Source organism: Pantherophis guttatus, chromosome 3 (genome assembly GCF_059756535.1).
Source record: "Pantherophis guttatus breed Tessera chromosome 3, ASM5975653v1, whole genome shotgun sequence".
NCBI lineage: Eukaryota > Metazoa > Chordata > Lepidosauria > Squamata > Colubridae > Pantherophis > Pantherophis guttatus.
In genome coordinates, this window is record NC_142065.1 from 94,561,403 (window position 1) to 94,588,421 (window position 27,019).

At 40.8% G+C, this 27,019-nt stretch overlaps 1 protein-coding gene and 1 pseudogene across 3 annotated transcripts in view; one reads left to right on the forward strand and one right to left on the reverse strand.

Moving 5' to 3' along the window:
• Nucleotides 1-5,340: 5,340 nt before the first annotated feature.
• LOC148114691 (uncharacterized) lies at nt 5,341-7,110 on the reverse strand (annotated as a pseudogene). The gene has a single exon (XR_015733400.1). The product of XR_015733400.1 is annotated as an uncharacterized LOC148114691 (transcript).
• A 6,659-nt stretch (nt 7,111-13,769) lies between these two features.
• The window catches only part of LOC132711448 (complement factor H-related protein 1-like), a 45,468-nt gene continuing 32,218 nt past the window's right edge, over nt 13,770-27,019 (forward strand). The window contains exons 1-4 of one of the 2 annotated variants that reach the window (XM_060690389.2): nt 13,770-13,934; nt 19,355-19,528; nt 22,978-23,166; nt 26,628-26,810. In XM_060690389.2, the coding sequence (XP_060546372.2) occupies nt 13,871-13,934; nt 19,355-19,528; nt 22,978-23,166; nt 26,628-26,810 (610 nt within the window). In that variant the 5' untranslated portion in view covers nt 13,770-13,870. The remainder of the gene's footprint in view (nt 13,935-19,354; nt 19,529-22,977; nt 23,167-26,627; nt 26,811-27,019) is intronic. The other variant, XM_087890066.1, reaches the window with a different exon arrangement.

The following is a 27,019-nucleotide window of genomic DNA, read 5'->3' on the forward strand; positions in this document are numbered from 1 at the left end:
CCATTCAAAGTTACAATGGCACTGAAAAAAGTGATTTATGACCATTTTTCACACTTACGGCTGTTGCAGCCAACTGTCATTAGGGCAAAGAAGCTATGTAGAATTGGCTGTCCCACCCGGTCACATGAAGCACTGCAGTTGTGAAATGAGTGACATGGTTGTTAAGAATGCTGCAACAGGCATAAATGACAACCGGTCATAAGTGCACGGACAAGTCAAAAGTATGAGGACCGGTCAGAAATAACTTTTTGCAGCCCTCTGGTAGTCCCTATGTGCATAGGGACTACTCAGAGGGCTGAAAAAGTTATTTTTGACTGGTCCTCGCACTTTTGACCAGTCCTTGCAGTTACAACTGTCCTCACATTTTATATTTTGCACCCTACCTTGTCACCGTGGTAAAGGGAAGCACTGCAGTTGTGAAATGATTGACACGGTTGCTAAGAATGCTGCAACGGGCATAAATGTGAGGATGGTCGTAAGTGCGAGGACAGGTCAGAAATAACTTTTTTCAGCCTTCTGAGTTGTTTCAAGTAGGTTTAATCATCAATAAAAGCGCCTTAACAAGCCATTATTACAGGTATATATCTTTTTATTTTTATTTTTATTTATTTAAGTAATTTATATGCCGCTCTCAGGGCAGCTTACAAGAAGGACTCAGGGCAGCTTACAAGAAGGAACAAAAAAATTACATAAACATCAAAGTCAATTTAAAATTAGTTAAAATTAATTAAAAATTTAATTAAAATTATTAAAAATCATCCCTACGGATTCAGCCCATTTGATGAAAAAGCCACATCTTCAATTCGTGGCAGAAGGAGAGGAGATCAGGGACTGTTCTGAGTCTGGTGGGCATCCCATTCCAGAGGGTTGGCGCTCCCACAGAGAATGCTCTCCCCCTTGGGAGCCAACATTGTCTGGCTGACGGCACCCTGAGGCGGCCCGCTCTGTGTGAGCGCGCTGGATGATGGGAGGATGGCAGGAGATGATCCTGCAGGTACCCCGGGCCTAAGCCATGTAGGGCTTTATAGGTGAGCACCAGCACCTTGAAACGAACCCAAAGAACTACCGGTAGCCAGTGCAGCTTGCGCAGGAGAGGTGTCACACGGGAGTACCGAGAAGCCCCTGTAACAATCTGTGTGGCCGCATTCTGGACTAACTGTAGTCTCCGGGTGCATCCCAAGGGCAGCCCCATGTAGAGGGCATTACAGTAGTCCAACCGAGATGTAACAAGGGCATGAGTGACATGATGGCAAAGGCATCCCGATCTAGGAAAGGGCGCAACTGGCGCACCAGGCGTACCTGTGCGAAGGCTCCCCTGGTCACGGCCGTCAAATGATCTTCTAAAGATAGCCGTGAATCCAGGAGGACCCCCAGATTGCGGACCCTTTCTGAGGGAGTAAGGACCTCCCTCCCATCACAAGTGACGGGGCCACTAGATCATGAGATGCCGGTATCCACAGCCACTCAGTCATGGATGGGTTGAGTCTGAGTCTGTTTCTTCCCATCCAGGCCCATACCGCTTCCAGGCAGCGGTACATCACAGAAAGGGCATCCCCAGGGTGATCCAGGGTGGAGATATAAAGCTGAGTGTTGTCAGCATATTGGTGGTATCTCACCCCGAAACCACGAATGATCTCACCCAGTGGCTTCATATAGATGTTAAAGAGCAGGGGGGAGAGAACCGACCCCTGAGGCACCCCACATGTGAGGGGCCTCGGGGTGGATCTCTCTCCCCCGTCCATACAAACTGCAAGCGGCCCGAGAGGTAGGAGGAGAATCACCATAAAACGGTGCCTCCTATCCCCAACCCCCCGAATCGCTGCACTAGGATACCATGGTCGATGGTATCAAAATCCGCTGAGAGATCAAGAAGGACCAGGATGGAGGAGCAACCCCTATCCCTGGCCTGCCAGAGATCATTCACTAGGGTGACCAATGCTGTTTCCGTGCTATAACCGCGCCTGAAACCCGATTGGTATGGGTCTAGGAAGTCAGTTTCCTCCAGGAACTGCAGGAACTGCTGTGCCACCACAGACTCAACAACCTTCGCTATAAAGCGAAGGTTGGAGATTGGACAAAAATTGTTAAGGGAGTCTGGATCAAGGGTGGACTTCTTGAGGAGAGGACGAACCACTGCCTCTTTAAGTGTGGTGGGGAAGACCCCTTCCCTCAGAGAAGCGTTGACAACCGCTTGAATCCAGCCTCCAGTCACTCTCTGGCTGCAGAAACAAGCCAGGAGGGACAAGGGTCCAATAAACATGTGGAAGCACCCAGTCAACCCATGATCCTGTCCACTTCATCCATCAAAACAGGCTCAAACCCAACCCAGATGTTACCATCAGGACAGGCCCCTGTCACCTCACCAGACTCTGCCCAGTCAGAGTCCAACCCAGTTCGAATCTGAGCGATTTTATCTTGCAGGAACTGTACAAAATTCTCAGCTCTGCCCTGCAAGGGGTCCTCCCTCGCTCCATGATTGAGAAGAGAGCGAGTCACTTTAAACAGAGCAACTGGGTGGTTTTCTGCAGATGGAATGAGAGCGGCAAAATATTGGCGTTTTGCCGCTTCCTTTGCCACAAGATAAGACCTAATATGGGTTCTTAACTGTGTTCGGTCAGATTCGGATTGGGAGGATCTCCAACCGCCTTCCAGGCATCTTCTCCAACGCTTCATTTCCCTGAGCTCCGTGGTAAACCATGGATCTGCGTCGGGTCAGAGGCCACAAAGGCGCGATTCGATCCAAGGCCCCCACCGCAGCCTGTTCCCAGGCTGCAACTAGGGCCTCGGACGAATCATGGGTTAAGGAGGTGGGAAATGGCCCAAGCTCTGTCAGGAACACTTCTGGGTCCATCAGGTGCCTGGGGCGGAACAGTCTCATTGGTTCCGCCTCCCAGCAGCGGGGAATGATAGAGAGAAAGTCCAGCCTGAGGAGGGAATGATCGTCCATGACAGGGGGTAGATTGACAAGTTTCTCTCTGAACAGTGGATCATTTATGACCGCTTGTCTCTTCAGTCATAACTTTTCTTGAACTCCTTGTATCACCAAGGGCTCAAGCTGCCTGTTGGACACTGATAGTGATGTCTATAGTCTCCTTGCCATCAGTCTGTGCCGGACTACTGTCCATGCCCTCAGATGGGGTATTTCTCCAATGTAGAATGGCTTTCCATGGGTCTTTACCTTCACTGTGAGCTTTCCTACATAGATTCACAGCTGATTCAGCTTTGTCGTTAGCTTGCGGATGATGCAGTGATGCGGTGAAGAGGTCACATGCTCGAACTCCCACTCAGGGGCAAATTAAGATAGCCTGTTTGGTTAACTTCAGCAAAAAAAGTTTGTTCCTGTTGCATCCAGCAGACCGTCTGATGCTCATGTTCTCCGCCAAGTGTCACCTGATCTAATGTAGCACTACTCAGGGTGGTGTGGCCCACTAGCAACCTGCGCGGATCGTGGCTGATCCCAAAGACAAGGAGGCTGGTGTGGTGTCACGCCAGCAGTCCACTCGTGTCGGATAGCGAGGAGGCTGAAGAGGATGTGGTGCCAGAGGCAGAGACTCAGCCAGGGCCTTCAGAACCTCCAGAGGCTCCTTCAAGTGGAGAGAGCGAAGTGGAAGAGCCTCAACTCAATGATCAAGCACACAGGGCTGCCAAAAGGCAGGAATGGCTACTCAGGAGGAGGAGGTCTCCTCGAGAGCAAGGCTTGAGGATAATTGGCCACTCCCTTAACCTATTTAAGTCACACACCGTTAGTAAGTTTCTTGCTGGAAACAATTTGTAATGATTATCAGAGAATTTTTGGAAAAGTCTTATCGTATCTTGTTTTCTGGGCTGGTTGCCAACCTTTGCCAGACTTTGGTTTATTCTTGCTACTTAATAAATTTGATAAGGACCGTTGGTGTGTGTCAATATCCTCGAGAATCCGGAGCTGGGGCAGAACACAGGGTATCACTAATATACATTTCACATCCTGGCTTATAGACAACATTTAGGCTGTAATTCTGCAAACTAAGCATCATGCTCTGCAGACGTTTGGGAGCGCACAAAATGGGCTTCTTGAATATGGCTATTAGCGGCTTGTGATCAGTTTCAGCAATGATTATATCCCGGCCATAAAGATAATGATGGAAAAGCTGGCAGGCAAATACAATTCTTAAGCACTCCTTTTCAATTTGAGCATAGTTCAACTCAGCAGAAGAAAGCGCTCTGGACGTGTATGCGATCAGCTGACCTTCTTGCATTAGGCTGTCAGCACTTCAACCTGCATTTACTCTAGTGCTGACATAAGGAGAAGCGAAGGCGTCTGGAAAGGGACGTTTGATTTTTCACCTACTTATTTTCCCTGGAGATAATATCCCCTAGGAGATGGGATGGGGAGGGGGAAATTCCTTTGAGCTGGAGTAGATTAGGGGTAGAATGACTTGGAAGATGGCCAATGAGTGCAGGGGAGTGGGGAATGGAAAGGGAGGGTTTTGGGGCTGGAAGTCAGTGTTGGCTCTGATTGGAGTCAGGTTAGAATGTCGTGCTTAATAAATAGGAGTTTTTCTTCAAAGACTTTGTTTGAAATGCAATTTATTTGAGACGATCTCGAAACTTGACATAGGCAACATCCTAGGCCATTTTTGCTCAAGTCACTTTGAATGGTAACAGTCTTCATAACATCATAATATTTTAACACTGGAGCAATAGTGACCAAGCGTTTTATCTCCTGTACTGCCTGCTCATGCATGGGGAGCCAAAGTCAAACTGCATCTTTGTCCAGAAGGCATCTCAATGGCTGGCACACTTCCAATAGGTGTGGCAGAAATTTTGCTAGATACAGTATGTAACAAATCTGATAAATCTCTGCACTGATTTAACATCAACAGGCGATGGCATCTCCACAATGGCTCTAATCTTTTCTGGATCAGCTTTTAAACCTCGTGAGGACAAAATATGCCCATGGAAGAGGACTTCGTGCACCTTAAATTGCAACTTTTTTACACTGAGCCTTAACCTTACCTGCCTACACCGATCTAATAGTGCTATTAACTTCTCATTATGGTCATGCTCAACTTCTTTGTCTGTTTCACCACAGCCAATTATAAGAATATAATCAGCTATTGGCTCAATTCCATCGAGCCCACTCAGTAATTCATGCTCCTTTTGTTGATATACTTCTGGTGCTACCGAAACTCCAAAGGGTAATTTAAGTCATCTCTTTCTACCCCATGGGGTCCAGAACATAGTCATGTAACTACTTATTTCATCTATCTTACACTGTAAAAAGGCGTCTCTAGCGTCAACAAGCATAAAAACCCATGCTTTGGGTAGCTTGTGCAAAACGTCATCAAGCGTTGGCATTAATTAATGTGACCGCTTCAGGGCCATATTCAGAATTTTGGGATCAATGCAAATTCTAATCTTCTCTGACCTTCTAATAACAACCATGTTGCTTATCCAACTAGTGGGCTCAGTTACTGATGTAATATGTCCTTCCGCCTCGTACTTATCCATTTGTGCTTTAACCTGCTGCTTAATAGCTATAGGCACATTGCGTGGTGCACTTTGTACTGGGGAAATAGCAGGGTCAAGTTCAAAATGAACCTCTCCTGGAACAGATACTATGGGGCCCTCAAACACTTCCTGGTATACTTGGAGGATTTGCTGTTTTGTCAATGGCCCCACCAAAGATTTAGGGGGGTAACTCACAACATTGTGTAACTCGGCCGGAATGGTAAACTGCATCAACCCCAACGCTCACATGTTGATCCTGACAATAATGGTTTCTGATCAGTTTCCACAATCTCAAATTCAAGTTTATAAAGATCCCCACATATGCTGCATTCTGTTTGAAATATGCCCAGTGAGTTCATTAATTCTCCTGAATATAACTTCAATTTAGTACTGCTAGGCTGAAGAAGAATCTTGGATGCCAATTTCATTTTGTCCTTTAAACTCATAACATCACAGGTTGCACCTGAGTCCAGCTGGCAGGGTTGAATTATGTTGTTAAACCTGAGATTCACAAACCATTTTTTGCCCTTGGAGTGTATTGTACTGATACATTCTTTGCTATAAACCGCATCAGTGATAAACAAAGATGCCTCCTCCTGAGATGCATTCTCCGAGTCTAACGTTTGCTCAATTGTATGCAGCTTCCTTATTTCCCTTTCTCGTGCCTGACACACTCCTGCAAAATGGTTAAGCCTCCCAGACACTCTGCAGATTTTCCCATATGCTGGACACTGCTCTCTCTCTTGTATGTGCATACTGCCACAATATTTGCATGCTACTTAATTGTTCACAGATGAATTATAAAGCTGCCTTTTATTCTGATATTTGTATTGATAAGTCATCATACTTGGCTGTTGTTTAGAGACTGTATTAACATAGTCCTTACCCCGCTCTAGAACTCTCAGCCATTTGTCATTAAATTCTATAGTCCGACACATCTCAATTGCTGCTTGTAGGCTTAAATTATGCTCCCTCAAGAGACAGTGGCGTTTTCTTTCACTAGTAACGCCCAAAACTATTTTGTCCTGAATGAGCTCATCCCTTAAGGGACCATAGTCACAACTGGCTGCTTTTTTCTTTAAGCGTGTGACAAAATTATCTACAGTTTCACCTTCTTCTTGCTTGCAGCTGCCAAATATGTATCTTTCAAAAATAACATTTTTAAGAGGTCAGAAATAAGTCTCTAAAGCGTCTAGAATAACTTTGGTATCTCTTTCTTGCTCCACAGAAAGTGTTAAATTGTGTTTGTAGATATGGAGACATTCACTGCCCATCAATCTCCTTAATGTGGCAGCTTGAACTGCTGCCGACTTCTCTTCCAAGCCTGTAGCTAAGGCATAATCTTCGAACTCTGCCCTGAACTCATTCCAATTGCTACTGCAGTCTCCACTAGCCCTCATAGGCTCAGGCAGAGGTATACTGTTAGCAGCTGCCATACTTCCACTGCTTATCTTTTGGGAGTATGCTTCAAATGTATCCAGAAAACATCGATTCAGGCTTCTGACATCATGTTTCAAGTAGGTTTAATCATCAATAAAAGCACCCTAATAAGCCATCATTACAGGTATATATCTACATATGACAGGAACCGGAAATACCTCACAGACGCAGCTGAAGGCAGCTCCTCGAGAGTCAGGAAATACATCTCAAACTAATCCTGCCAAGACTGCAGACATAACCCTTCTAACATGAATGCCCATACATTTTTCTTTATTTCATTTGCATTGATATTGAAATATTCTCCTTTGAACTTGCATATATAACTTACTCACTTACTCATGTGACTACATGCATATTTTTAAATACCTGTCAGAAGCCACAGGACCAAAACAAAAAATAAAATTAACTGAATTAGTAATTACTGATAATAGAAATAGAAATAGCACTTAGACTTATATACCACTTCACAGTGCTTTACAGCCCTCTCTAAGTGGTTTACAGAGTCAAGATATTGCCCCCACAATCTGGGTCCACATTTTACTAATCTTGGAAGGATGGAAGGCTGAGTCAACCTTGAGCCAGTGAGAATCAAACTGCGAAACTGCTGGCAGCCAGTATGTAATGATTCATTACATGTAAAATAAGGTATCCCATGAAATATTTTCAAGTTTAGAATAAATGGAAAATAGATTGAACAAGAAAACTCTCTGAAATGACCTGGACAAAGTGGTGAGTTTCAAAATTTTTTTTACTACTGGTTCTGTGGGTATGGCTTGGTGGGTATGGCTTGGTGAGTATGGCAGGAGAAGGATACTGTAAAATCTCCATTCTGGCCCCACTCCAGGGGAAGGATACTGTAAAATCTCCATTCCCTCCCTAATCCAGAGGAAGGTTACTGCAAAATCCCCATTTCCTCCCGATCAGCTGGGACTCGGGCGGCAGAGAATAGATAGGAGTGGGGCCAGTCAGAGGTGGTATTTACCGGTTCTCCAAACTACTCAAAATTTCCGCTATCAGTTCTCTAGAACTGGTCAGAACCTGCTGAAACCCACCTCTGCCTGGACAAGAAAAGCTGTCCATCACTAAATGAAATTCTATTGACTTCAAGGGACAACCAAATCCAGTCTAAGAATTACTTGCTTTCTCCTGAAAACTTTAGGGTGCATACTGAATTTATTGCACTGAGAACAATGAAATGAATGAAAATAGCTCCCTGAAGTCCACTCATTTCAGCCTCAGGACAGAGGGGTCTCCTGGTCTTCAGTCTTGGAATTTGCCAGGATTTAGGATCAGACTAGAAGAGATGAAACGATGGGTGATGTTTGTACCTCCCTGTCCCATGCCTCATGGTTTTTAAGTATTACTCCCATTCCCATAGTAGTTTTCTCCCATTACTCTGTATGGACAGGATTTTATTTGATCACAGGAATCTTATTGTATGATGAAACTTTAATTGAAACTGCAAACACTATTAGTAAAATATCAATTTGTGTTGTGATATACATGTAAATATGAAATATTTCTGTAATGGACATTTTATTGGAACTTTTTCTTTGTTAGTTAATAAGGAAATGGGGGCTTTCTTGGTATTGCTGGACTACAGTTCCCAGTATTCATTTGTATCCCAGCTTTCCTCAAGTGTATCCCCTGTGAGGATGAATTAAAATTTGGTAACATCTAATTCCCCTCTCCTGTTTTTAAAATGTTGGTGCTTCAGGTTCATTCTAAATGCCAGAGTTTATATTCCAAAATATCAAGAATGCCTAATAAATTATTAAACTTTATTAGATGTCATTGTGTCAGAAGTCATCTTAAAAAAAAAATAGAAATTGCTCAGTGATAAAATGGTCTATGGTTTTTGAGTCACTTGAGTAGTTTTAGCCATCTGGCTTAAAAAAAATGGCGATGCTGACATTTCAGAATCTTCTTGTCTATGTAGTTCGATATGTTAAAATTATTGCAGGTTGCTTTCTGCTGCAGATCGGATGAATCACTTTTAAAAGGAATACGTAAAATGTACAGATGCAAATTTATTTCTTTTTTTTTAATGTCAAGGTTTTTTTATTTATATATAAGTATTTTGAATACAGTGTATTGTCCGAGCATAACATTTTACAAAAAGGAAAGAAAAAAAAAAGATAACACATATATTTATAGCAATAGTAATAATATAACAAAATGATTCTAACCATATTTATAATTATATTCACTTATTTATGCTCCTATTATTCCTATTGTTCCTATATATTGGCATGCATATGATTATAAACAACATTCATATTTTACTTAAACATAACAATACTCTTTCTTCATCTAATTTCTACCTCTTATCTCTAACCATTGATAAAACCTATTCCACGTTAAATAGTATTCTGTCTCCTTTATCTTTTATTTTCAAAGATAATAATTGAAAATGTTGCAAATTTACTTCTTTGCTCTTCACTTTTTATTTTACAGATCTAAGTAAATGAATAACAGGAGATATATAGCACCTTTGAGCCAGAAGATGAATCTCTGAAATCATATATTGTTCTCTTTAATGTGACCACATGAAGCTAGATTGTATACAGAGTTATAAGCAGTGGATCCAAACCTAAAAGCCTATTTCATAAAAGACAAATTTTACCAACTGTAACTACTGGGAAAATGATAACATTTAAAAACAAGTTTATAGGTCATGTTTAAGGCAGATAAAATATTATAATGCAACATTATGAATAACTTTTTAAAAATGCATCTGGAGTGAGGAATTTTCCCTGAATTTTAGCTGTAAACATTTGATTATTCTGAATTATCAATTAACAACCCATCTTAAAGCAATAACAATAGATAATTGTAAACGATATTTTTAGTGTGTAGATGTGTTGAATTCTTAAAAAAAAAAAAAAATCCAAAAATGATTTTCCATTGCCAAACAGTTTGTAATATATTTTGTAAAGAAACAGAGTAGTACAGTAAACACTTCAACTCACTATCCAATCAAAGACCCACAAACAGTTGCTTGTGCTGTTGTTGCTCTGGAGTTAGCATAATAAAACTTGATGTTCATAATCAGAAGGAGGTTCAGCCAAACAGATTTATGCCTATTAACATCTAAGATGGGAAACAAGGCTTTGTTTTTCTTTTCTTTTTTTCCCTTTCTTTTTCTTTTTGACAGTTGTTGCTGTTAGTTGAGAAGTCGTGTCTGACCCATCGCGACCCCATGGGCAATGTTCCTCCTGGCCTTCATGTCCTCTACCATCCTCTAAAGTCCATTTAAGCTCACGCCTACTGCTTCAGTGACTCCATCCAGCCACCTCATTCTCTTTTGTCCCCTTCTTCTTTTGCCCTCAATCTTTCCCAGCATTAGGCTCTTCTCCAGTGAGTCCTTCCTTCTCATTAGGTGGCCAAAATATTTGAGTTTCATCTTCAGGATCCGGCCTTCTAAAGAGCAGTCAGGGTTGATCTCCTTTAGGACTGAGTGGCTTAGTGCTTTTCCCTACTTTCTTCAATTTAAGCCTACATTTTGCAACAATCAACTCCTGGTGTTGTTTTTACTGACTGTATAGAGCTTCTCCATCTTTGGCTGCAGAGCATATAGTCAATCTGATTTCTGTGTTGACCATCTGGTGATGTCCATGTGTAGAGTCATCTCTTGGGTTCTTGGAAAAGAGTGTTTGTTTTGACCATGGTTTTTTGGTGATAATTCTATAAAGTGCTGTAGGGCTTCATAGAACTGGTCAATTTCATCCTCTTCAGTACCAGTGGTTGGGGCATAGACTTGGACTACTGTGATATTGAATGGTTTGCCTTGGATTCGAACTGAGATCATTCTGTCATTTTGGGGATTGTATCCCAGTATTGCTTTTCCTATTCTTTTATTGAACATGAAGGCTACTCCATTTCTTCTGAGGGTTTCTTGCCCGCAGTAGTATACCTGATGGTCATCTGAATTAAATTCACCCATTCCTGTCCATTTTAGTTCGCTGATTCCTAAAATGTGAATATTCAGTCTTGTTATCTCTTGTTTGACCATGTCCAGCTTGCCTTGATTCATGGATCTTACATTCCAGGATCCTATGGAGAAAAAATATTTGCAGCATCAGACTTTCCTTTTACAACCAGATGCATCCACAGCTGAGTTCCTTTTGGCTTTGGCCCAGTTGCTTCATTCTTTCTGGCACTACTAGTACTAGCCCTCTGCTCTTCCCCAGTAGCATATTGGACACCTTCCGACCTGAGGGACTCATCTTCCAGCATCATATCTTCTTTCTTTTCGGTACTGTCCATTGGGTTTTCATGGCAAAGATACTGGAGTGGATTGCCATTTCCTTCTCCAGTGGATCACATTTTGTCAGAGGTCTCTGCTATGACCTATCCATCTTGGGTGGCCCTGCAGGGCATAGCTTATAGTTTCGTTGAGTTACGCAAGTCCCTTCGCCACAACAAGGCAGTAATTCATGAAGGGGAGGAGGGAAATAAGGGACATTTTTTTAAAAAAAAAATGTTCTGTTTTCTAGATTGTGTGAGGAAAGCTAATCAGTGGCCAGTAAACAGATTTCTCTTAGCAGAATGCATTGAATGGGTTTCTCACATCTTCATTTATATATATGCAACATACAGCAGAATTGTATTCTTAAATTGTGAAAAGAAAATGTTTATATGAATAGTAATATTAATTGTTTTTCAGGTTTTTGAAAAATATTTTAGAGGCAATGGGATTATTTCTTTTACATTATATTAATAGGATTTTGAATGTACTTTTAATATAACCAAGCACAAAAAGAAATCAGATAGCAGAATTACGAGCCTATTGTAATATACTGTCTTGACACTCTCAATACAGATGTTTATTAGGCTTAAACAGACAGCCTACTCAAAACCAAAAATGTATATTGCAAAAAGAAAGAAATGGCAGTTCTCCTGTGTTGACAAGTAACAGCTGTATTTGCAGTCTGCTTTTTATTGTAATCATTAACAACACACCATTTTTATTAAACTTTATACATTAAAGATACAAAGTTAAAAAAAAGAGAAATAGGAACGGCAGAAAAGAATGAAAAAAGAACCAGAAACAGAAAAAAATACTGTGTTTCCCTGAAAATAAGACCCTGTCTTATATTTTTTGAACCCCAAAATAAGCGTTTGGCCTTATTTTGGGGGAGGTCTTATTATTATTTTGTGTTGCATGGAGTAAGATGCGGTTCCTCTTGCTGTCTTACCTGATTTCCAACTCTGCATTTAAATATTTTCAGGGAGGGTTTATTTTTGTGGGGAGGCTTATTTTAGCACATGCACTCAAAAGCCCAATTGGGCTTATTATTAGGGAATGTCTTATTTTCAGGGAAACAGGGTATTTTAAGAATATCATAAAGAAAAAAGACAGTATATAAAGATGTAACAGAATAACAGAATTGGAAGGGAACATCGATGTCTCCTGGTATAAGCCTCTGCTCAAGAAGAAGCATAGAAAAAAAAACCATCAACAAATACTAAGAAAAAACACACATTTATTTACACCTTCTAAGCAAATAAAATGGTGATAAGAAATTAATCATCTGGTTCTGGTTTTCCTGACCCAAAGGGCCAAGGAGAGATGCTAGCTGTTTTTCTAAAGGTCTTTAAGGTGTGGACCAATGTTAATATTAAAAATGCCTTGTAAACCTTCTTAAAGTTTATTGTATGTTATTGTGTCAATAATTATTTATTAAAAAGGAAGAATTGCTCAGTGATAGTATGGTCTACAATTTTTGTGTCACTTGAATAATTTTAGCCATTTACTAGAAGTAGCATGCTATAGAACCCATCAGTCAAGGAACTTCAACTAAGAGGTTCTAGGAAAAGAGCCTTCTTTGCCATGGTTACAATCTTGCTGCTGGAGATGATATATGACCCCACCCTCTAGGCCTTCTGGATTGACCTCAAAACTTGTCTCACACAATTGGCTTGGGACTATGATGGGCAGTGGTGGGTTGCCCCGAGTTTGCACCGGTTTTATAGAACTGGTAGTAAAACCGGCGGGACGCTCTGCCCACTGACACAACATCATCAAAATGCGTCTGCACATGCGCAGAAGGGCACATGGCCCCACTGCGAACCGGTAGTAGAGGTAAGTAGAACCCACCCCTGATGATGGGGGTGCTTTACACTATTGTGTGAGCTTTTGTGTGAGGGGAGCTATAGTGATTTAATTCCCTTTTTCAGGAGGGAAGGGAACTTGGTAAAAACCAAGTTTTTATAGCTCTTATACACAGGTATAAAAATGAGGTAAGAAGAAAAAGGTAGATCTTGTATCCTTCTGATAAGGAGGCAATATCTTTCTTATTTTCTCTGTTCTTATATCCACTGGGAGTTGATATTATTTTGACTTCCTAGATATTTGTAAAAGTTAAATCCAACCCTAGCTCTCCAGAATCGGGGGGAGGGGAAGGGGAAACAAACAGGCACCAAAGGGTACAGTCTCCCATGGGATTGCCAATGATTAACTGTATTTGACTGAAGATTGTAAAACTACAATTTTTTTAAAGAAAGATATTGGATATCTACAACGTGTGGTTCCTATACATCATAAATGCAAAATAGATCTGTCAGATTCATAAATGTCATGTATAATAATTTTGATGATAGCTGCTGCTGCTGAAGACATTGGAAAGATTCTTGAATGCAAGTAGTGTTTTTTTTTTCCTTCATAAGAATCGGAAGCACTGCCTGAAAAGCCAAAGTATTGCTTTATTTGTTTATGGTAATTATTGCAACACAAAGTTCAAAAATTTCTCGTGAAATCCTCTCTTAGCTGGCAAGATCATATTCTTATTCCTGTAATACTGTCTTCTCCCAGATTCCTTGACAACAAAGAAACAAACAAAAAACGAGGAAGGGATGGTAGCAGCTGGGAGAAATCCACCGAGATTGCCAAACTGCCGATCTGAGGTTTGGTAGTTCAGACATTGCCTGAAGAGCTATGAAGAGCTGGCTACTCTTGGTTGCTGCTGTTCTTCTCTGGCCTGGGGGCTCTTCTCAAAATGGTAAGTTAAGAAGAAAAGAAATCAAGGGGTTACTAAGGAAAGCAGCTTCTGCTGCGTTCATCAAAGAAGCAATTTCTTTCAGCAAAAGCAAAGAGTTCCATTCTCCACCTGTGGCTTTTTGGAAATTTGTAATGGCAGATTCTTTAAGGATATCATAGACTTACAGTATAATTCCAATCCCCTTCTTAAATGCAAGATTTTTGAGCAACTGATTTGTGTATAGCAAAATACCTTGCATCAGTATTGTAAATTCACACCTGTTGTGAGGGACTTTGCTTCAGTTAATAAAAAAGAGGATAGGATGATAACCAAATGATCACCATGTCTAATAACGCTACTTTATGTTTAATGGTTTATTTTGCTTATAAACAAAAAAGATCCTCAAAAGTTGAAATGAACAGATGTAAAAATGAAATATATTTATATTATATAAATATAATTTATATATCTACCATATTTCTACCATAATTTAACCAAGTACATGCTGTCAGTATGAATCTACATTTCCCCCCAATTTTTCTCTCGTCTTCCTTCTAGATGGGGTGATTTTATGAGAGCCTCCATTATGCCTTGGGCTGCCCCTATAGCACATGATACATGCATAAAAACATAGATCATCTAGGAACCATAACCTGTTCCAAGGAGATAAGTCAGAAGTTTGAAATTTTAGAGATGTATTTCAGTTGTGTTTACATCAGGATACATACAAAAGTAATTAGTATATATCTTAATTCACAGTGATGATATCCTTTAGGAGAAGAAAAACAGGGAAATATTCACATCTCAAGACATTGAAGCTAAGATTACATTCGCTTATATTCACACTAATTGAACCTTTGAGCAAATAATAATAAAATAAATAATTAATTATTTATCACTGTTTTTGATGGTTGCCTGACAGTTGCCTAGGCTGGGCTTTCTTGTTTCCCTTTTTTAATCAATTGATTTATGTTTCTTATATGGGGGGAAAAGTAAGAAAAGTATTGACCCTGTAAACGTAGACCACAGAAGGTTTTCTTTTCCCAATAATTGTAAAATTAACAAACCATTTGTACAATAGGTAATGATTGCCATCTCGTATCAAGCTGTTACTTTCAAATTCGATAGCTGAAGGGTTAGAGATATTCTACAATTATTTTCTTCCCTGCTTCTGCCCACCATTGCTGTTTTGAATGAATATTTGTGCTCTCTACACTGTATAAACTCTCTCTCTCCCTCCCTCTCCCTCCCCCTCTCTCCCACTCCCTCTCTGTCTCTCTCCCCCCCTCAATATCTCACAATTGTATTCTACTATGCTCTATCTCTAAAAAAGATAAGGAAAGGAAAGGTGAGAGAATTACAGCCTATAGAATAAATTCTCAGCTGGCACCATTTAAACTTGATAAAAAGAAAGAAACTATAGATAATAGATATTGATAAATTAATAGTAAGAAATGGATTTATTTCTCTGGGGAAAGAACTGTTGCCAGCTTTAACATTTTTGAGTCAGATGGAAGGAAGTATATAGGGAAAGATGAGAGGGTGATTACAATTAACAAAAATTTATTGTTGAAAATCTAATATGTACAATATCAGAAAGATTCCTTCAGGACCACCCATGTTTAGCCCCGGTAAGTACCGGCAAGGAGGAAATGCCACAGAATCTTTTACAAAGAAGTTGCTTTCGGGGGGCAAGTTTGCTGGCTCTTCAACCTCTCTCTATCTCCCCATCCACAGAGTTGCTTAGGTTACACATCAGCAAGGGAAGTTTACATATTACAGGCAGTCCTTGAGTTATACCTTAATGGAGACTTTCTATCACAGTTATGCAACATGTTATGATCATAAAGTGAGTCAGTCATGAGAGTGACTAGATTTTATAAATATTTTTGTGGTGGTCATTAAATGAATTATCACAGTCATTAAGTGAATATGTATTTGTTAAGTATACCAATGGTTCGCCATTGGTGTGGTTTTGCAGTAAATCATAATTTAATTTAATATTTAATATTTAAATTTATATACTGCCCTTCTCCCGAAGGACTCAGGGCGGTGAACAGCCAGAAGTAAAAAACATCAAATACAAAATTTAACAACAATTTAAAAATAAATTAAACATTTTGGCCCGACAGTTAAAATCCCCCATTAAAAATCCAACTTAAAATACACAATTGGAGAGATTAGGCCAGCCCAACTTGATGAAATAAAAAGGTTTTGAGGGCCCAATGGAAAGTATCTAAGTCTGGAATCATCCATATCTCCAGGGGGAGCTCATTCCAGAGGGCAGGTGCTCCGACAGAGAAAGCTCTCCCCCTGGGGGCCACCAGTCGGCATTGTTTGGCCGATGGCACCCAGAGGAGCCCCTCTCTGTGGGAGCGTACTGGCCGGTGGAAGGCTCTCAGTGGCAGATGGCGGTCCCATAAATATCCAGGCCCTAAGACATGGAGCACTCTCAAGGTGGTCACCAACACCTTGAATTGCACCCGGAGGACCACTGGGAGCCAGTGCAGCTCATGCAGCAGATGTGTTACATGGGAGCGCCATGATGCTCCCATAATCACCCGCACGGCCGCATTCTGGACCAGTTGAAGCCTCCGGGTGCTCTTCAAGGGGAGCCCCATGTAGAGAGCATTGCAGTACTCCAGGTGGGAAGTGACGAGGGCATGAGTGACCATGCATAAGGAGTCCCGATCCAGAAAGGGACGCAACTGGCAAATCAGGTGAACCTGATAAAAAGCCCCCCTGGCCACAGCCGTCACATGCTCTTCTAAAGATAGCCATGCATCCAGGAGGACACCCAAGTTGCGAGCCCTCTCTGTGGGGGCCAATGACTTGCCCCCATTAGTCAGAGATGGCACCAACTGACTATATCGGGACGCCGGAAGCCACAGCCACTCGGTCTTGGATGGGTTGAGCTTGAGCCTGTTTCTCCCCATCCAGATCCGCATGGCCTCCAGACACTGGGACATCAAGGGCATCATTGGGGTGGTCCGGGGTGGAGATGTACAGCTGAGTGTCATCAGCATACTGATGGTACTTCACCCTGAAACCATGGATGATCTCACCCAGCGGCTTCACATAAATGTTGAACAGAAGGGGCAAGAGGACCGACCCCTGTGGCACCCCACATACAAGGCGCCTCGGAGTCGACCTCTGGCCCCCCATCAACACAAACTGTGACCGGTCAGAGAGGAAGGAGGAGAACCACTGCAACACAGTGCCCCCCACCCCTAACCCCTCCATCTGGTGCAGCATGATACCATGGTCGATGGTATCAAAAGCCGCTGAGAGATCTAACAGGACCAGGACAGAGGAACAGCCCCTGTCCCGAGCCCTCCAGAGATCATCAACCAATGCGATCAATGCCGTTTCCGTGCTGTGCCTAGGCCTGAAGCCCGACTGGAATGGATCGAGATAGACCGCTTCATCCAGGTACTGGGGAAACTGTCATGCCACCACACTCTCAACAACCTTCGACAGAAAGCGAACGTTGGAGATAGGACGATAATTTGCTAAAACAGCCAGGTCCAGGGAGGGCTTCTTGAGGAGGGGCCTCACCACCGCCTCTTTCAAGATGGTGGGAAAGTAGCCCTCTTTCAAAGAAGCGTTAACAACCTCCTGAAGCCAGCCTCGTGTAACCTCCCGGGAAGCCAGCGCCAACCAGGAGGTACACGGGTCCAATAAACAAGTGGCTGTGCTAAGTCTACCCAGAATCCTGTCCACATCTTCAGTGGTCACTGGGTCAAACTCCTCCCAGATAACGTTCTCAAGACCTGTCTCCATCACCCCGCCTATATCTACCCAGTCAGAGTCCAAGCCTTTCCGAATTTGAGGGACTTTGTCATGCAGATACTACACAAAATCCTCAGCCCTGCCCTCCAAGGGGTCCTCCCACACTCCCGGATGGAGCAGGGTGCGGGTCACCCTGAACAGGGCGGCTCGGCGGTTATCTGCAGACGTGATAAGAATGGAAAAATAATTAAACTTTGCCATTTTTATCGCCACTAGGTAGGTCTTAATATGAGACCTTATCAGTGTTCGGTCCGATTCGGAAAGGCTGGCCCTCCAACTGCTCTCTAGGCGTCTTTTCCGGGGCTTCATCTCCCTCAGCTCCTCAGAGAACCAGGGATCTAAGTGAGATCGGCGGCGGGTCAGAGGCCGCAAAGGCACGACATGGTCCAAAGCTCCAGTGGCCGCCCTATCCCAGGCAGCCACCAGGTCTTCAGCCGGGTCATGAGCCAGAGCGTCAGGGAAAGGCCCAAGCTCCATCTGGAACCTATCAGGATCCATCAGGTGCCTGGGGTGGAACCACCTGGTTGGTTCCGCCTCCCTGCGGCACCGTGTAGTGGTTTGAAGGTCAAGTTGAAGGAGAGAATGGTCAGACCATGACAAGGGTTTAATCACTACATCCCCTATATCTAAACCATTCAGCCACTGGCCAGAGATGAAAATCAAGTCCAGAGTGTGTCCCCCTATGTGTGTAGGGCCATGAACTAACTGGGTCAGGTCCATGGCCATCATGGAAGCCATGAACTCTCAAGCCACCTCAGACTTTTCACCGATGGACGGCAGATTGAAATCCCCCATAACTATAAGTCTGGGGGTATCAACCACCATCCTGGCTATCACGTTGAGCAGTTCAGGCAGGGCCGCCACCACATGGCAGGGAGCCAGGTACGTGATCAGGAGGCCCACCTGTACCCCATGACCCCACTTCACAAAGAGGGACTCACATCCGGTTATCTGAGGCACAGTGGCCTCCTTCGGACCAAGACCTTCCTTTATAACAACCGCTACCCCCCTCCCCTCCCCTCAACCCTTGGCTGATGGAATGCTCGGAAGCCTGGGGGGCACATTTCAACAAGGGAAAACCCCTCCTCCTGGCCCAACCAGGTCTCTGTAATACGGAGGCCAGGTCCGCTCCCCCCTCTTGAACAAGATCACAAATGACGGGGGCTTTATTTACAACGGACCTGGCGTTGCACAACATCAGCCAAAGGCCCGGGCCCTGAGGAGAAGTAAATGCTTTGTACTTACTTAGATTTTCATAAATCTTAGAGAATCTTACTTAGATTTTCACATGACCCTGTCATAAAACAGGGTCATGTGTACACGGGATGCTGCAATTGGCTGTAAATACAACCCAGTTGCCCAGCACCAAGGTGCACTCATCTGACCGAAGCAGGGGGTGAGTGTTGAAATTTTGAATCTGGATCATAAGCACTCCACAAGTAAGTTCCCTGGCATTTCAAATGATCGCTAAATTGAGGATTACTTATAGTTAAGTGTCCAGCAAGCATTGGTTTTTTAATTGACAAAAGTGGGAAATAATTATCTAACTTGGGTTTGTTATCTCCAGTTCATGGGAAGTTCATGAGAGTAAATAGAAAAAGTGAGCTTGTCTAAGCAAATAAGATAATTTTATGTAAATATAATTTCAGCATGTGAAGAACCAGATGAGATTGACTTTGGGGAAATTGTGAGTGCTGAGAAAGCCAAGTATCTGGAAAATGACCGAGTGCAATACAGGTGCAACCTTGGCTATGTCTTGGAAGGACCTGAATGGATTCAGTGTAAGGGACAAAAATGGACACCTCATCTACCAAAATGCTTGGGTAAGGCATCATGCTTTTTTTTTTTTACTAGTGTAGACCTGGGAGAAAATGCTGAATTCATCCAATAGGAGAAGAATTGTAGCTGCCAAATTCTTTGAGAATTGGATTGAATTTCCATCTGAAGCCAGGCTTTCCTCTAAAGCCATAAACTGTGCTGGTGTCATCTTCTTCCATTCGAAAGCTAAAAAAAAATTAAACTGATCCAAATTGTTGAATGAGCAAGCAAAATAGTAGATATAATTAAATGATATTCAACTGGAAGCTCATTCAAGAATGCTGAGTAACTGCGGGATACAATTACATCTGGTTACAGACTCAGTGGTTAATAAAATAGGAAAGTGAATTCTTTTGCTATGGAATTCAGCCAGCTAGAATGATGTAGAAGGAAAACTTTTGAGTCTAGTAATTACAATTTATTCAGCACATTTACTCAGTTTCCTCCATGATCTTTCCATCTCTATTAATAATGCAAAACTAGATCCCATCATCCTTGTAGCTGGTACAGTTGGGTAAATCATCACATTCCTACATCCTTTTAGCAAAAACTGTCTAGGAAATAACAAAAACTCAGACAATTCAGCACAGTTTGTCGAGGTTATTCAGAGGACAAAAGCCTTGGTAGTACAGTGGTCTAAGGCACCCTGTTATTAAGCTGGTTATTAAGACCAGCTGCCTGCAATTACTGCAGGTTCGAATCTCGCCAAGGCTCAAGGTTGACTCAGCCTTCCATCCTTTCTAAGGTAGGTAAATTGAGGACCCAGTTGTGGGGGCAATAAGCTGACTTTGTATAAATATACAAAAGGATAAAGGCTATTGCTGAGCACATTGTAAGCTGCCCTGAGTCTCCGGAGAAGGGCGGCATATAAATCAAATTAAAAAAAAAAAATACTTCACTGAAACATTTCTGGCCAGGACTCAGATTTCTTTTATTTGACTGGTGCCTTGGTAGTGACTTTTCCTCCAGTTCCCCAAAATTATTCCTTATGCTTGTTATGGATATTAGGATGTCATTAATTCAACAAACCCCTTCATGAATTACTACCATGTCATGGCAAAGGGGCTTGAAAAGCTCAAAAGCTATGAGCTAAGCCTTGTGAGGTCACCCAAGATGGACAGGTCATAGGAGAGTTCTGACAAAATGTGGTCTACTTGAGAAGGAAATTGCAACCTACACCGGTATCCTTGTCAATAAAACCACATGAACAGTACCAAAAGGCTAAACAATATGATGCTGGAAGATGAGTTCTTCAGATTGGATTGTGTCCAATATGCTACTGGGGAAGAGAGGAGGGCAATTACAAGTAGCACAAGAAAGAATGAAGCAGCTGGGCCAAAGCTGAAATGACACTCAGCTGTGGATGTGTCTGGTGGTGAAAAGAAAGTCCAGTGCTGTAAGAACACTATTCCATAGGAATCTGGAATGTAAGATCTATGAATCAAAGTAACACGGATCTGGTTGAACATGAAATGGAAAGATTGAAAGCAACATCTTGGGAATCAGTGCAATTAAAGTGGATGAGAATGAGCAATTTTAATGGAAAAACAATACAGGGATATAAACTCAAAAATGACAGAATGATCTTGGTTAGAATTCAAGGCAAAGCATTCAACATCATAGTAATTTAAATCTATGCCCCAACCACTGATACTATAGAGCAGGGTGTCAAACAGGGGGTGGAGGGGTTTAAGTCTCAAAAAATGTAATTTTGATTTTGATTTTATCCTGAGGAAGTCATGGGGGGGGAGGGAGGGTTAGGGTGGGTTTGGGGGGGGGAATTGGGGAGAAAATGTATTTGTAAAACTTTTTAAATTAAAAAAAAAAAAGAATTCAAGGCAAAGCCTTCAAGATCATAGTAATTCAAATCTATGCCCCAACCACTGATGTTATAAAGCAGGGTGTCAAACTGGATTTCTTTGAGGGCCAGATCAGCGTTGTAATTTTCTGTGGGCCTGCAAGGACTGGGGGCGGGGAAGTGTGGGGGGAGATGGGATGGATGTCTTCTGCAGCACTTTGCTGGCCAAAATAGGGTGTGGGGGTGCATGCCCCCCCCACAGCACATTTTTGGCTGGCAGAATGCTGCTGGAGGCTGGGGAGGCCAAAAATAGCCCACACCACAGAGATCTGTGAGGCCTCCGCACGGCCTGTTTTTGGCCAGCAGAGTGCTGCTGGAGGCCAGGGAGGCCAAAAACGGGCCACACAGGGGGCTTGTGGGGCCTCCATGCAGTCCATTTTTAGCCAGTAGAGGCATTGCAGGCCATTTCTTTGATATTTCCAGGCCAGCCCCATGGGCCAGGTTTAAGCACCCCATCGGCCAGATTTGGCCTGCGGGCCTTAAGTTTGACACCCGTGCTATAAAGGTATACAATACCTTATAGAACTAACACAAAAAAAATATGTCATTTTCATCATAGTGGATTGGAATTCAAAAAATAGGAAATCAAGATAACTGAAATAATAGCAATAAGAAGTTTAGCCATGAAGTTAAAAATGAAGTAGGGCAAAGACCCTGATGTTGAGAAAGATTGAAGGCAAAAGGACAAGGGGACAGCAGAGGATGAGGTGGATAGATAGTGTCATTGATGCAATGAACATGAATTGGGGCAAACTCCAGGAGACAATTGAGGACAGGGGTCCTGGTTTGCTATGGTCTATGGCATTGTGAATAGTCAGACATGACTTAGCAACTAAACAACAACATCACAATTCAATAAGGGGCTTTATAATATTTACTGGATAGCTAAAAGTTTAGTTTAGTTTATTTATTAGTTTATTTTGAATTTGTATACCGCCCTTCTCCCTGAGGACCCAGGGCGGTGAACAGCCAAATAAAAACATCAAATACAAATATTAAAATACAGTTAAAATATATATATAAATTTGGCCCCATTAATTAAAACGATAAACAAAACAATTAAAAACACTTAAAAAGAATTAGGCCAGCCCGGCTTGTTGGAAAAAGAAGGTTTTAAGGGCTTTAAAGTATTGTCTGTCAAACCTGTAATGCTGGAAATGTTAAATGGGTGGAAGAACATTGACTGATAGGATACTGACTTGCCTCATTATTAATAACAATAATCTCATTAATGTGAGCAAAAAGTAGAAATTAGAAAATAGAAATTGTCCCATTACAACTCAGTAAACTCAAGACATCTTTGCAGAACATTCTGAATTGCGCTGTGTGTTCTTAACTTAAAACAAACAGAACAACATCCGTTTGGCATGCTTCTACAAGCCAGTCCTCTAGCATAGGTCTAAAAACTATAGCAGAATCATAACTTGTTCATCATTAATACTGTGCTCTAACTTGGCTTATTTGTATTTGGCCTAGAATTATCCATTGTGACTTGTAAATCTGGTTTATTTTCTTAGTGGTAGAATAGAGGAGAAACCAATTGGCAATTATCTCCCTTCAGAAGATCTACCTTCTTTTCTTTTCTATTTTTTTTAGCACCCTGCAGTATCACAAGGCAACAGCTAGCAACAAAAAACTTGTTTGTATTTGGGAGTCAAAGAAAAGCTCGACTTATTCAGAGTAATCATAGCCTGCAATTTCAATGCAATGAAGGATATGTCATTGTGGTTCCATCAGTCAGAAAGTGTGTTGACGGTTACATGGAGTTGCCTTTATGTATCTCTGGTAAGCATGCTGTCAGTATCATGGATTCTGTCAGTGATTTAATCTTCACTGAACTCTCTCACATCTTGGCTTAGAATTTTACTAGTGTAATCTAATTTTTAAAAAAATCTGAAGCACATCAGATAGGAGAAGAATGTTCTGGCATTTCTCCAAACTTACAAATTGTCTCTAAGGTTAAGTCTTAACTGAACTTCAATTAAGAATTATGTTTCCTTGTAGTTGAAAATATGCATAATATTGGTAGACATAGGAATTTGTATCACAAATTGCAATTGTGCAAAAATACGTTGATGTCATATTATTAAAAGATAATTTAACTTGGAAAGTATTTGATGGTTAAATCAGCCTATAAATAGAAATTATACTGTGCTACGCTCACAGAGCTGATGGATTATTTTTATGCTGATAAAGTTGAAGAGTTTAAAATTAAAATACGGGGTGCTTGATGAATTAACAGGTAAATTGTTAGCATGTTGTTTAAAACAAGTGAGACAGCAACATAAAGTTTAAAATATCTACATATGATAGTATGAGAATTACAAATGCAATAGAATATACAATAGAACAGATTCAATTACAGATCCAACAGAACGAGCAATAATATAACACTGATATTACTATTCAGTTATTTAATCATATCTATCTGTGTGTAATAATTTAACTGAAAGACCTTTACAGTCTTTATTAGAACATGATTATGTGTCAGCCTTGCAAAGTAGATCGTAGAGAATGTATAATCAGATGAGCTAATTCTACTGTTAAGGTAGGGGTACTTTAACAGAATCTTGCAATCCAAAAGTACATTCCTTCCCCCTCTGCCCTTTACAGCCCATGAAACTGGGAGGGTCTCTTCTGAACCGCTTGCCCTGTCTATTCCTGGCATGGACTGAGTTGCCTTTTATTTTATTCGGCTTATATGCCACCCTATCTCACAATGGACTCAGGGCGGCTCACAACAATAAAACTGATGGTTCCCTTGGTTGCATTTCTTCCCCTTTTCTCCCAAGGTCATTCCCACATACCATTACTTCATATATTTCTGTAGAGATCTTGGCAGTTATCTGAGTCAACATAAAGCAAAAAGTATTTTAACTTATAACAAAACAAGAGAGAGAGAGAGAGAGAGAGAGAGAGAGAGAGAGAGAGATTGTTCTAATAGGTTGTACCTGATTTTATTTGAAAAGTTGGGCAGAATGTATAATAATGTTAAACCAATTTCTTTATAATTATTATTTTAAGGAATGTCAACAGTTTCAGCTAGAATTTCCTGCCCCAAAATTTAACAGTGTCAATATAATCAATTTAATCATATTTTATTGTTAATCAAATTGAATTTGAAACATATCAGAAATTTTAAAATACCTTTAAAGTTGAAAATGCTGATATTTCTGACTTATGGGGTGAAGACTTGGAATATTTGATAATGGAGTATCAATTTATGTAAGACTTTAAAACATGTTAAGTGTTTGTGTTAAGTGTAACTTGAGTTTGAAATGAATTTATGACAGGATTTTTTCTGAGTTTAGTGGAACATCTGAAAGACTATTTCAGAACGATTTCTGATTGTAGCTGAAATAGATTTTCTTTGTTGCTGGTGTAAGAAAGGTAAGGGCACATCAACTAATAGGGTTGCCAGGTCTGCTTCCAAAAAAGCAAGGGGGGGGGGTTAAGTAGTAAAAAAATATAAAAAAATTACAATTAAATTATATATTTTCTTACAAATATTTTAACACATATTAAAATAATCATTTCAAAACTTTACTTAAAATTCAAAACATCAAATATATTATAATAATATGTAAAATATTAAATTACATTTTACTTTGCTGTCGTGTGTATTTTTTATTTGACTGCGCAGCTTTGATCAATTTTTTGTGTTTAAGGAATAATTCTTTAATTTCAGTACAATGTTGAGAAATATTAAAAAAATATACAAAGTTCACTTCGAACTGATGGTACAAGCAGTCGGTTACGTTCGTCAGTCCACAAATTTCCCATGACGCTGAAAATTCATTCAACATTTGCATTTGATACCGGAATTGATGCACAATACTGGAACAGTTTCAGTAAACTCGGAGCTGGCTCTTTCTTGAAAAAGTACGTCCACTTATCAAGGGATGAATCGCCCTGCAGATGAACATAAACTTCTTCTAAGGCAGAAATTTCATCGAAGAAAGTGTTGGGTGGAAGTTCTTCTCGCCATGGTGATAATAACCAGATGTTCGTCATTTCTTCTAAAGTTGGAGGATTATTGCGATCAATTAGATTGAAACAACTTAGCATCTCATATACTGAATCAGTGAAATTATACCACTTTTCTAGGTACGCAATGGCTCTTTGATACACGTTGATGGCTTCTATCTTGAACTTTTGCACGGCATTCTCAGGCAAATGTTTTTTACGTAAGGCAAATAAAACTTTCATTCCAAAAAACTGCTCATCGTATTTTTTTTTTGCAAAGAATCACGCAGCTTACACATGATAATGTGAAGATCACATGCAAGAATTTTCTTGCTTTCCAGCTTCAGTAGGGTGTCTTGCATTATTGACATGAAGAAGTGCGTGAAATATAAATACAATTCTGAAATTGTTGGTTCATCGTGCTTTGCGAGTTCATTTTCCTGATCCGAAATAAGGTTCCAGATAACCTTATGGCACTCATCAGATCCAAGAGAAATAAAATACGATTTTAGAGGTATCCAGTTTAAAAGAAGTCTTTCTACCGCTTTAAACAAACTTAACCAACGTGTTGGAACATGGCGCAAAACATCATGGAATTCTGACTCGCAAAACTTATGTACCATTTCATCATAAAGCTTTTGAATAAAAAAAATGTCCACTATTTTGTGAAAAAAAATAGTGAACATAATGTGAAAAAAGCAGACTATCTGCTCAAATAATGGACACCTGGCAACCCTATCAACTAATTTGATATGATCACGGCCAATTTTGGTTTTCTTTTGGAACAATCTTGTAATAAATAGAAATACTGTATATGCAAATGTTTTCATGTTAAAGATGTGAATGCTGTTTTACTATTTTGAATTACATTCTAAAATGAAGGCATCTAATACTTTCTTAGGAACTTGGGGTTATATCATCTGTAGCCAAGAAAGTTTGGAAAACTGCTATTACTTTAAATATCAAGAAGTGGATTCAAAAATGTATAACATCAATTTTTGAAAAGATCATTCTTTTCTGTAAAGAAAATTTGATATTGTAAAATTTTGTCATAGATTCTATAATAATGACAGATTATGTTTAAGTATAATTTGGAATTATATAATACATATAAGGTGTGTGTGTATTATATAAATTACACACACACACACACACACACACACACACACACACACACACACACACATTTAAATTATTTAGATCAGTTTAACCTGTTAATTCTTAGAGAAGAAATTCTAAGTTTATTTATTTATTCATCTTCATCCTTTCATATTTGATAGAAAGAGGGCAAAATTGCAGTGGTCCACCAAGAACTGAGAACGGAGACGTTACTACTTTATCTGAGAAGCAGTACAAATCTGGCTCTTCAGTAGAATTCAAATGCCAAACTTATTATGCCATGGAAGGCCAAAAAAGATCTTTTTGTGATGATGGGACCTGGACAAAAGTACCCATTTGCCTTGGTAAGCGGAAAAGAAAGTCTTCATCTAATTTTCACGAGCATTTCTAATAATTAAGAATAACTGCTTTCTCTCTTTCTCTCATAAAAAGATTTAATTGATGTTTCCTGCAGCAGCTCTCCTTTGGATACGATTTCAATTCTATTAACTGAGGTGAAGTAGCTACTAGATCAGCGGTTCTCAACCTGGGGGTCACGACCCCTTTGGGGGTC